Consider the following 13141-nt stretch of genomic DNA (forward strand, 5'->3'; position numbering starts at 1 on the left):
CACAGCACGTTTGAGCTTCCTCTAGAACCAATGAGGTTTATTCTCGTGTTACGCAGCACGTTTGAGCTCCTGCAAGAACCAAAAAGGTTTATTCTCATGTTACGCAGCACATTTGAGCTTCCTCTAGAACCAATGAGGTTTATTCTCATATGTTACGCAGCACATTTGAGCTTCTGCAAAAAACAATGAGGGTCATTCTCATGTTACGCAGCATGTTTGAGCTTCCTCTAGAACAGGGGTGCCCAATCCTGCCGATCGACTGTCCTGCACAGTTCATCTCCAACCCTAATCAAACACACCTGAAGCAACCAATTAAGGTCTTCAAGATCACTTGAACATTAAAGGCAGGTGTGTTTATTAGGGTTGGAGATGAACTGTGCAGGACAATTGATCGGCAGGAGCAGGATTGGGCACCCCTGCTCTAGAACCAATGAGGTTTATTCTTGTGTTATGCAGCACGTTTGAGCTTCCACAAGAATCAATGAGGTTTGTTCTTGCACGTCAAGCGGTTGAGCTTCTGTTTTGTTATGTTCGCTGATCAGTGTTTTAAATGTGAACACAATCTGTTCATCATATAAAGAGATCGAGTCTCTTTAAAAAATTTGGACTAAACCGCTCTATTCATATGGATTAGTTTTATGATCTGTTTATTAACTTTTTGAAGCATAGTTACAGAGCTGTCAGTGGAGGGACAGAAATCTCTCAAATTCCATAAAAAAAAAAAAGGAAATCATTTTTCTCCAACAAAAATAGTTATAAACAAGCCACAGCAAAAGAGTTTGGTGTATCTGCGGCAAGCAAGCAACACGTGTTGTTTTGTTACTAAACAAATCCGAGGTTTTGAATAAATTGGTTCAGTGATTCAGTGACCCAGTCAATTGATTTGTTCCAGAATGAATAAGCCGTTTTAAACGAATCAGTGAATGAATGTTTCAATGACTAATTTATTAATTTAATAAATTAATTTGATCTAATAATTATTGTTTTTTCAAATGTTGTAGATTTATGTATCAAATGAGAATCGATAAAATTATTGACTATATTTTGAAACACAGGTTACAAAGGTTAAATCATTAACAAGATTAATGATTTTTCATTTTGTTCAGGGTAAACAATTTTCAAAAACAGAAGAATATGTAAAAGTATTGTATTTGGGGTAAAAGGCGCCCCTGCTGTTGGGGCTAAAGGCACAATAATTAACTTGATAATAAACATCTGGCTGACTTTTCCATTTGATTACATGACATGGTTAGATTCAGATGGTAAATATGACTTTAATTGGGTGTCCACCTTAGAGATAATCACCATATTTATAATGAAACCATCATATTTAAAAAATATTATATTTATCATATCATATAATAAAATAATTTATTTGTTACTACTTTAAAGCTAGCCTATATTAAATTATTGTGGGATCTCATTCTATGCTCACAGATTATTTTATTTTTTCTGTATTTTTTAAATGAACATATTTAATGACAGTATTTATGGTGACAGTTTTTATTGAACACAAATTAATTATTTTGTTTATCAAAATAAACCGAAAATACAAACTTTGCTAAAGTGATTGTTTTGAACAAGTATTAACTTAGACATTATTAAAACATATTATTCTAGCTAAAGTATTTGTGTAAATATGCCCCATGCTGGTGAGCCTTTTGCCCCATGTGTGGGGCACCTCATACATTTATAAGATTTTTAAACAAACAAACCACGTTTATGAAATCCCTGTAGGTGATATTTCATAAATTCATAAATAAAGTTAAACCTATGACATTTACTATAAAATAAATAAAATGAATACATAACACTTGTTAATTTACCTTCAACTGTTTTCAACATTTTTCTTATCATTTTTCTTATAGTAACAATAATATATAACAATAAATATGTTTTCTAATAAATTAGTAGCCTATATATTATTATTATGGTATAAACGTATAATTAAGGAATTTTATCATTTCCGAGGAAAAAATAAATAAGGTTGAGGCCAATATAAACTCTCTTGTTTCTGGTTAGTATTGTAACTTGACTTGACTTAATCCTTAGAAGAATTCGACTTGACTTGCTTGAGGTGAATCACTGACTTGACTTAGCACTGTGACTTGAGATTTACTTGTTAATTGAACCTCCCACCTCGAACCTCCAACCTTGCTCCCACCTCTGATATTATCTTTATTTGATGAATAAATAATTTTTGATACAACTACATTATACGTGTCTAATCACAAACTCACTCCTCTCCTTAAATTTACCTTCCAAATCTGAATGGCACTTAGACTCTTTACTGTGAATCAAACATGCTGTTAAGTATAAATATGCAGTATATCTCAGATTATTTTTCTGAAACATACAAGATACTCTTTTAATCAATAATGTCCATTCATTAGACAACTTTTAACATTGAGCTCCAGTGTTCTCTCATAGAAAACAATATTTTTGAGCCAGATTTAATCTCTCTCTCTCTCTCTCTCTCTCTCTCTCTCTCTCTCTCTCTATCTCTCTCTCTCTCTATATATATATATATAACATAACATGGACAACATTCTAAAAGGTTGAATGGTTAATACAAGTCATGTTCTTTACCAAACACAACTCAAACTTGACATTAAGACAATGTATGGTTAAATAAATGTCACTTGGTTTAACATTTTGCTGCAATGAAATTCATGCATTTTAAATTGTGGTTTAGATGTCTAAATACTTTAGCACTTTTGTTACAATGACGCCCTCTACTGATCCAGTCTAAACTAAAACCTGTTCAAGCTACACACAAGGCCAAAATATGTTCTTAGTTTGCAGTAGGCCTATAGAGTGAACGCATTTTTTTATTATTATCATTCCTTATCATGATGTTGAGACTAGGCTTAATATGCTATTTTACTGTAACTGTTAGTAAAACAAAGTCAGTGTCAATACGTGAACTGTGAAATTAAAGGTTAAACCAAATATATTCATGATAAGGTTGCATCTGATTTATCTACTTATATATAACTTAAATTAAACTTGTAAAAAAAAAAAAAAAAAAACTTAAAACAAAACTTTTGAGTATTGACTCTATTACCAAAATGAAACATCAAAGTTGTTTATAAAATATGCCAAAACAAAATATCAGAATTGTTAAAAATGTTCAGGAATGTTTGTTTGTATGTATGTATGTATGTATGCATGTATGTGTGCATGTATGTATTTATTTATTTATTTATTTAACAAGCTGTTTGATTCACTGCCTTGTTGCTGAGCTGGGTCATATAGACTTCACTTCCCATAATGCCCTGCTTCACAACAGAAGAGATGCCCAGTTTCCCATTTCCGCGAAACGGTTCATTCGAACAGCGCATTGAAACAACCGGTTCTAAAAAAGATTCAGTGATTTTTGAATCATAGAATTTTGAGAATGATAAAACCATGTAAATTCACATATTGCTCTGTATAACAGTCTATCAACGGTCTATCAAATGTGTTGTAATGAATGTATAATGACTGCACCAAACTTACGTTAACTAAAACACATCAATTAAAACACTCGATATGTATACTTATGTAAATAAATCTGCCATATAGTTAACTCCTAAACATTTATATTACATAATATTTTAACATTAAAATAACGTACTTTTCGCCTCATTTGTCATTCAAATGTTCTTGCTATCATTTCTCTCCTCTCGTCTTGGCTCATTTACGAATTAAACATGACTGAAAAAGACGCGGTTCTTGGTTTCCTGTGAGTCGGTGTGTAGTTGACTCAAGAACCACTCTAACTGATTCAGTCTGATTCGTAAACACCGATATGAAGAGGTTCGTTTGAAAAGATTCGATTCTAAAGAACAATTCGCTCGCGAATCGGTCATCGCTAAACAACAGTCGAGAGCGGAGAGAAAGGCAGTGGATTCCTCTCATACTGCCACTAAAAGAGACACACACACACACAGAGACGGGCGCATTTTCACACATAAATGGAGGCACGTCCATCGGGCGCCATCAAACAGCCCTAAACCTGTAAACATGGCGAAGGACCAAGAAGTGGAGCGCATCGCCAAGAAGCTGGACAAAATGGTGCACAAGAAAAACACTGTAAGTGTGACATTATTTCTTTATTCCTAGCATCTGAAAAAAACGGATAGGGAAGAACTATTGATTTCATCCACGCGCTCGTTTCTGTTTGTCTTTATAAACAAGCACGAGATCTAGTGTGATTATCACCTGTTTCATCCTCATCCAGTCAACCACCGGGCTCGTATTGGTCAATCTTCATGCACAATCACACATTTGGCGTTTATACTCTCATGTTTGAAGCGTTTGTGTATACTGTGATGAGCTGGCAGCTGGTTGTTCTCCAAATTTCTCCAGCGCAAACAAAAGACTCATTTATCCAACACTTCACACCAGTCAGTCCCAGTTATGTCCCCAAAACACAGCATTTATGTGCAGACTGGCTGTGTTTTTCTATGACCCAACCTATAGTTGAAGAAGCCAGTGTGTGTACTAATGCATTTGAGAAGTTGTTGTGTAACTGTCTTTTCTCCTCGATGTGTTTTTATCTTCAGGATGGTGCTATTGACCTGCTTCGGGAGCTGAAGAACATGAAGATGTCTTTGGAGACCCTTCAGGTATCTCAGCTGGACTGGAGACAGCATTTGTGGGCAGAGCATGTGCTGTGTTGGATTACATAATCATCTCTTTCTCTTCCAGTCAGGGAATCCCATGCTTTTGTTTCTTATTGGCTACATTACTGCTTGTACTATTTCCGCAGTGTGTAGTATGCAATCTATGTAGTATGCAACATTTATATATGCATGTATAGAATATCTGGATAAATTAGATTTGCCAAAAACTACAGTATATTGCATGGTATATACCGTGATTGTGATCAATCAATCCTGTCTTTTTTTGCCGCCTCATTGGATTATATTGTTAAAAAAAAAGGCCTACAGGATTTTTAAAATTGCTATATATATATATATATATATATATATATATATATATATATTAGTATTTCATTCTGAACAGAGCCACTGTGTTCCAGAACATACCAATGTTAGTCAAAGCTTAGTAATTGGCTACTGGATGGTCATTTATAACAAAATGTATCAAGTTACAATATATCACAAATTGGATTTTGTGATAGTCACTGTTAAATTTATTATAACAAATATGATCTTCCCATTGCTTCAATGTGGCCCACGTTGCAGTCGACACGGATCGGGATGTCAGTGAATGCAGTGCGGAAGCAGAGCTCGGAAGAAGAGGTGCAGACACTGGCCAAATCACTCATCAAGACCTGGAAGAAACTGCTGGGTACTGCATCTCCATTCACACCCAGACAGCTTAAACAAGACCTTTTAGACATGCATTTCTCTGATTTCCAAAGTGAATGAAAATGATTGAGAAGGAGACTGAAGATTTCCATTTTAAAAAGTGGTGGCACAAGCCTGCTGTCTGTTTGCTTTCTTGCTCTTATTATCTTAAGGATGTTACAAGTTAACTTGGTGATAGTAAATGTAATGGAGTTTGTCTAATCTTCTTTCATGTAGATGGTTCTGAGGCTAAATCAGAGGAGAAGAAAAAAGGTGGATCTCCTCTCCAGTCCTCGTCTTCTAAAGACTGTCCTGGATCCAGTGACTCCAGGTGTGTGGGATCTATTTTGTAATGCATATTATAGATCTTATTGTGAACAATTCTATGGAAGCTTGTTTTCGCCTCTGAATAAAAAATAAAAAAGGTAATTGCCACTTTTTATCCCACAATTCTGACTTTTTTCCCTCACAATTGCACGATATAAACTCGCAATTGTGCATTATAAAGTCAGAAATGTGAGATATAAACTTGCAATTGTAAGTAAATATTAGAATTGTGTGAGCTGACTTTTTTCCTCAGAATTGGACTTTATAACTCGCAATTGCGAGGTTAGATCTCACAATTCTGAGAAAAGAAGTCAGCATTGCAGGATATAAATTCATAATTGTGAGAAAAATTCAGAATTGCGGGATATACACGTATTTGTGAGGAAAAAAAGTCAGAATTGTGGGAAATAAACTCATAACTGTGAGGAAAAAGTCAGAATTGCAGGGTATAAACGGGATAAACATGTGTAATTGTGAGGAAAAAAGTCAGAATTGTGGGATATAAACTCTTAATTGCAGGGAAAAAAAGTCAGAATTGTGGGAAATAAACTCGTAATTGTGAGGAAAAGTAGTCAACATTGCAGAATATTGAACTCAGAAACATTCTGAATTGTGTGAAATAAACTCGTAATTGTGAGGAAAAAAGTCAGAATTACGGTATATAAACTCGTAATTGCAAGGGAAAAAAGTCAGAATTGTGGGATATAAACTCATAATTGCAGGATATAAACTGGTAATTGCAAGAAAAGAAGTCGGAATTGCGGGATATAAACTGGTAATTGAAGAAAAGAAGTCGGAATTGCAGGATATAATCTCGTAATTGCAAAAAAAAGTCATAATTACGAGAGATAAACTTGCAATTGTGAGAAAAGAAGATGGTATTGTGGGATATAAACTCATAATTGTGAGAATAATAGTCAGAATTGCGGGATATAAATGCATAATTGCGAGGAAAAAAGTAAGAATTGCGAGATATAAACTCGAAAAACTGCGAGGGGAAAAAAAAGCCAGAGTTGCGAGATATAAACTTGCAGCTGCAAGAAAGTCAGAATTATGAGTTTATATCTTGCAATTGTGAGAAAAAAAGTAAAAAGTAAGTCCAAATGATCTTTTACATTTTTTATTATTCCGTGGCTGAAACAATCTTCCATACAATTAATCTGTGCATGTTTCATAAAAAAAAAGAAAAAAGATTGACCTCATTACGGTTAAGAACGTAATCCTCAAGCTACTTGTCACTAGTGGTTGATTGGATCTGGATTTTTTGATGGCCGATACATAGTCAAACTTTTTGATAACCTATAATTTTTATATTTTTTTACTAGTGGGTGCAGGACACTATAGTTCATTTATGTGAGGATAGCAAAATAAAGTAAACTGACATATTATACCCAAAAATTCTTCATACAGTGGACTACCAGTAAAATGTATAAAAATTTTGGACCAAAAATTATTCAGACACTTTGACCTGACCTGTTTTGCTTAAGTGTTTTTTCTTTAATTTCTAATGGGACCTTTTTACACCACAGACTGAACAATATTAAACATTGCTTGGTAATTGGTTGACCTAAATTGGTATTATCTAATTGTGTACTTAAATTTAACAGCTGACAGCTATTCAACCTAATTCAGACAGTCTAACAGAAGGATGGCCAAAACCAGTGAAATATCAACTGATCTGATAACTTGTCATAGTTCTTGTCATATTTTATTACCATTTTCTAAACTATAGCGAATAAACTGTGATAGTGTGAGAAATGTTGAAGGTGTCTGAATACATTTTGGTTTGACTGTACATATCACACTTTATTTAATTTACATTTACTAAAATGCGTCATTAACTATTAAAAAATGTGGAAATATTAAACATTTACTCTTTAGATGGCAACGTCTTAATCCTATTATAGTAATTGTGGCAAATAAAGAAAGTAAAAAAAAAAAAAAAGTTTTACAAAACAGTGAAATATTGTTTCTTCTTGTTGACTAGTAACAAACAAGAGACGCCAAAAACTCCCACCACCCCAGTCACCCCAAAATTCACCTCCTTCCCACCTGCACCCGTCACGACGGACAGTGTGCGCACTAAATGCAGAGAGCTGCTGGTGGCGGCCCTACAGACTGATGGTAAGCCATGAACAAATTAAGCTAAGTAACTAAGTTAATTTTACTTGAATATAAATATTCATTGCACTTAATTAAACAAAGTAACATGAACTCTAACTGTGAAATTAAGGGAACTAAAATGTTGAAATTAAGTGCTATAAAATTTATTTTTGCAAAAGCTGACTAAAGGGCGAGATCTGTTAATGTTTCATTTTTATATTGGATTTAACATTTGAGTTAAACTATTTTAATTTTATGGTTTTACTAAATTCAGTCAAATTTCAGCTACACAGTGTATTTGAATAGAGTTTATTTAATATTTAGAAATACAATTTCTTTTTTAGTGAAATCAAATAAAACATGTTCACATTTGTCATAAATATTGGTTTTGACCTTAAAAAATGGTTTATAGCATAAAATGATGAGTTGACAACTCATTAGGTCTTTACTATAAATTTATTTATAAGTTATATATAATATGTAATTTTATTATATTAAGTCCTGGTTTTACTGATAGAACCTAGATTAAACCAGGATTATTATGCTTTTTCAAATATGACCTTTTGTGCAGTGTGTAATAAAGTTGTTTGTGAATGTGAAAGATTTGAAAAGTTTTAAAGATCAAAGTGCACGACAAATAAAGTTATTGTGTCCTAATAGAAATAATCGGTTCTGAACTGGTGAAATGAGTCGTCAGCAATTCCAGTCTCACTTCCTGTTCAAACCTACGTAACAATGTAACAAATTAGCATAATACCAGCCTATGGTTTTCATTGGCTGCCCGCGAACGACGTCTACTTTGACCCGCCCTCAAACACTGTAGTTGTAACTGAGGACTGGAAGAGTTTGGTTTGTGTTTCGACCATAGACAGTAAAAGAAATGGACACAGCGACCCCATAGACTTCAACGGAGACCAATGAAGTCGATTAGAAGCACTCTCTTCCTGATGGCTGAGCGTACTGCGCAGACTCAAACTGAGCTTGACGACGTAGATGTGACGTGAGCAACCTGTCTGACAGTTGTAAGTCTTCTAGTAGCTGTGCCGAGAGAAATCTGAATCATTCCCTTCCGAATCTTGTAGAGACGGAGAGTGTGAGTAGGAGTTGTCCATGAGCTAGGAGCAGGAGCAACTTTATGACTCTCTATGGGCTTCTCCCTTGACTTTATCGGACTTTATGCCTCCACGTCCCCCCGACTGCTTGCGAGCTTCTCCTCCTGTCTATACGGTAATTTCTCTACTGTGCGACAGAGAGTCGTGTGGTTATGACGCAATTGTTAGCCTATTTTTACAAAAACGGCTTCTACGGGGCCATAACGTAAGATACAAGGTAATGGAGCCTTTTATACATTGTCGTGTTTCTTTAGAAATAAACAGTGGACAAATGGGGTCTTTAAACGCCTCAGATGTAAAGTTGTTTGCTGTCAAAGTGACGCCAAAATGAATGGGAGTCAATGAAATGCTAACAGCAGGTGATGGCTTGTTAGCCAATGGATGCCCCCATAGAAGGTACACTTTCCGGGTGCTGGATTACCCCCTTGGTTTCGACATGTCGAGAAGATGCTGTTTTCAGCGCTGCAAGTCCACTTTGCTGCTCTTCAAAAGGATGACGATTCCCGTTGGAATTAATATGGAAAAACCAGCGCCACCATAACAGTTTGTATCACTGTGTGTGTATCAAGCGCTGAGGAAGCCTCCGGAGCTGAAATTCAGATAATAGGTGTTTCTTTTCTGACACGCGCTGAAAGCAGTAGACCAATCACAACAGACTGATCTGTAGGAGACCATGAAGGAGACCTCCAAAATAAAATTAGAAACAATTAAAATAGCATAATAGAGGCATGTTCAGCATAAACTGGTTTTACATTTAAGGAAGTTATTCTTTGTATTAATTTCTCAGGTGATCACCAGACAATCGGAGCAGACTGTGAACACCTGGCAGCACAGATTGAAGATTATATCCTTCTCATTACCAAAGTTAGTTGGTAAAACAGTAATGTTCTGAAATATTTGTACAATAAAAAAAAAAAAAGAAGTTTATTTAAATATATTTTTGGAAACCATGATAAATTTTTTGGATGAATAAAGAGCAGCATTTATTTTAAATTGAAATATTTGTTACAATGTAAATGTCTTTACTGTCACTTTTTAATAATGTGTCCTTTCAAAAAAAAAAAAAAGTACTATTTTGAATACACAAAAACTGAATAGATAAAGATGCATTTTGCCTGCATATTGTGTAGTTACATCTACCAGCAGGGGACGTGATTATCAGCCAAACCTTGCCCTATTACCCTAAACAATGTTTTGATAGCACCACAGTGTTTACACTTTCCATTTGAAATTCGCCAACAAATGGTTTACTTGCAGTAGTCTCTGCATATTAAACTGCGAGAGAAGAAAATATTTGAAATATTTGAAAAATGTCTTGCTTTGGAGAATGTAAAATAAAGACTTTGTGCTTCCTTGACTGGACTTCATGGCACACGTATCTACCAGGAGTTCAAATCCACTGACATAAAGTACAAGACCAGACTGAGGAGTCGCATTTCCAACCTCAAGGACCAGAAAAACCCAGACTTACGCCGGAACGTCTTGTGTGGCAACATCTCGCCAGACCGCATCGCCAGTATGACGGCAGAGGTACGTCTGGATCTGATTTTGGCTTGAGAAGTGTTAAAGTCGCCATGAGATTAAAATGACAATTCTTATTTTTTTATGGAATATTGCATCTATTTTCTCTGATGACATGTTTACTGGTGTGAGGGCAGGACAACCTGCCACTCACATGACATCACAGCAATAGCAAACCACAATGATCCAATCAATCCCCAATTGACAAAATCAAGTCCTGCCCTCGATTTTTTTTTCTTTTTTTTTTTTTCTGGTTCGATAGGCCGTTTCACTCCAATATAGCCTAAGTCACAATAGGAAAGAAAAGCCTATCTGCCATTTAAGGGTGTGAAGCGTGTTTGTGTGAATTGCGTGTTTGGCAGGAGATGGCAAGCGCAGAGCTGAAAGAGATCAGGAAAGCGCTGACCAAGGAGTCCATTCGAGAGCATCAGCTCTCCAAAGTGGGCGGCACGGAGACTGACATGTTCATCTGTGGAAAATGCAGGGGCAAGAACTGCACTTACACTCAGGTATGCCGTGAGCAACTTCTAACCAGCCTTTAGGACTGTTTCATAACCAGATGCCATCATTATAAAAAAACAAAACAGCTATCAATCTGAGCTTGACACAGGGTTACACAAGCATTTGTATACTTAAGCCACGCTTTAAAACAAGAAAATGGGGGCGGATCAAGTTTCTGAAACACAAAAAGCCCCACATTTCTGTGCTTTGATCCGTTTGCATGTCTGAAAGGAAGTTTGCAAGTGGGCTAAAGCTGCATTGAAGCGTGAAACAAGCAGGAATGTAACACGCAGTCTCTCCCCGCAGGTCCAGACACGCAGTGCAGATGAACCCATGACCACCTTCGTGCTGTGCAACGAGTGTGGAAACCGGTGGAAGGTAAGAATCTCCCTACACGCCTTGCAGTGCAAAAGCCATTGGTTGACTTGAGTAATCTGGGTTACTGAAGACCTAAAAACTGTCAAATCCATTATGCGACTGATAAACACGTGCGTTTTGAACTAATGTTACAATGTCGCCACATGGTGGCAGTATTTATTCGCTGTAATCTAACCTTAAAGCGGTACTTCATTCAAAGTTTACCAGCATTACTGATCAATTTAAGGAGGTTTATATTTCAAACAATGACAATGGAACAAGATAAAATATAGAGAGGAGAATGGGGTTAGTTGTCACAGGGTTTATGTTTCAGTAACTATTAGATCAGAAGGAAAATTACACATGCTGGTGTTCCCTAGTTAGCAGATGTCAGTTTCAATCTCCTGTTTAAATATTTCAATATTTTATTTTAAATATTTAATTCATATTAAATATTTTATGTATATTTTTTGCTATAGCTGTTGAGCACACAATAAAACCTCACTGGCTTACATTAAAATAAACTATATAATGATATTAAACTATATTAACTGAACCGCGAAAAACACAAAGGAAACTTTTCTTTTTTTAGTACATATTTGTCGTGTAATCGTACCCTAAGAAATTTACAAAGTGATTACTAGCCCCACTGTATGCATAATCGATATTCAACGTATCTGAAAAAAGGTCTTAAACATCTTGCAGTTCTGCTATTTTGTTTTGCAGGTAAATGTTTTAAGGATGTTTTGATATCCTTATTAGAAAACAAGATATTCAATATATTCCACTAGTTATCACTCTTCATTTACAGGGGCGAGGGGGAAACATGTTTTGAATACTGTACTGTATTTATTGTCTTCTGTTTTCTCTTTTCATAGTTTTGCTAAAGACTAACGTGAGCAGGATTCTTCATATGAAGAGATGACCTGAATTCATAGTGAAAGGAACTGTTTTTTTTTTTCTTTTGAGAAAAAAAAATCTGATGTCTTTTTTTGATACATTCATTTTCATAGCTTTGTAATATATGAGTGTTGCTACTTCAAAAACCTGCTCTGTATTATTTTTTATTATTGTTTTATTTTTTACTGCTGTAATATCATTGCCTTTCATGCACGGCCGATAACTTAGACTCAGTAAGTCAGCTGGCTTGTTCATTCTTGCTTTGCCTTTTGATATAGCACGCTTGTGCCTTTTTGCTCTGAGTGCCAAGTAATTGCTGAAAGAATTTGTACCCATTCATACAATTTTGTTTGTTTGTTTGTTTGTTTTGAACGTGTGCTTTTCATATGTATATGCAGTTTATGCACTTAGCAGATGATTTATTTAACCAAATCTTGAAAGGTTGGTTGCTTTTCCAGAGTTTAGGAAGTCTTAAAGGATTATAGTTAATATTTGAGTCTTAATGTAGGCGGTAGTTTGCTTCTTGTAGACAGCCAGACAAAGAGAAAAACAGAATGTGGTACATGATTGAAGGTTCATATGTATTATATGAATAATTTGACTGTTTTGCCTCAGTAAATTTGACTAGAAATATTTTGTGGATTGAGTGTTTTTTTTTTGTTTTTTTACTTCGTTTTTACTGTATGACTCCCTCCATGAATAAAGCTAATGTTTTAGCAGCTCTTCCATACCATAAAATTCAACAGGGAATAGCAACAAACCATAGGGTCAAACTTAAAAAATAAATAAATAAAATAAAATAAAAATTATGATTGCACAGTATTTTTAGTCATTCTCAAGTCATTTGTTTTGTGGAAATCATACTTTTTTTATGAATATAAAGTTAAAAGACCAATTTATTTTATATATATATATATATATATACACTCACCTAAAGGATTATTAGGAACACCATACTAATACTGTGTTTGACCCCCTTTCGCCTTCAGAACTGCCTTAATTCTACGTGGCATTGATTCA

The 13141-nt window shown here is 35.1% G+C and overlaps 1 protein-coding gene across 1 annotated transcript; it reads left to right on the plus strand.

Moving 5' to 3' along the window:
• The first annotated feature begins 3821 nt into the window (after positions 1-3821).
• Positions 3822-12754, plus strand: tcea2 (transcription elongation factor A (SII), 2). Its single transcript, XM_084098821.1, has 10 exons — positions 3822-4077; positions 4551-4613; positions 5196-5301; positions 5538-5631; positions 7615-7751; positions 9630-9686; positions 10218-10372; positions 10726-10872; positions 11171-11242; positions 12100-12754. The coding sequence occupies exons 1-10, from the start codon at positions 4009-4011 to the stop codon at positions 12106-12108; spliced, it is 909 nt and encodes a 302-aa protein (XP_083954947.1). The 5' UTR covers positions 3822-4008; the 3' UTR covers positions 12109-12754.
• The last annotated feature ends 387 nt before the right edge of the window (positions 12755-13141 follow it).

Source organism: Abramis brama, assembly GCF_963993115.1.
Source record: "Abramis brama genome assembly, chromosome: 22".
Taxonomy (NCBI): Eukaryota; Metazoa; Chordata; class Actinopteri; order Cypriniformes; family Leuciscidae; genus Abramis; species Abramis brama.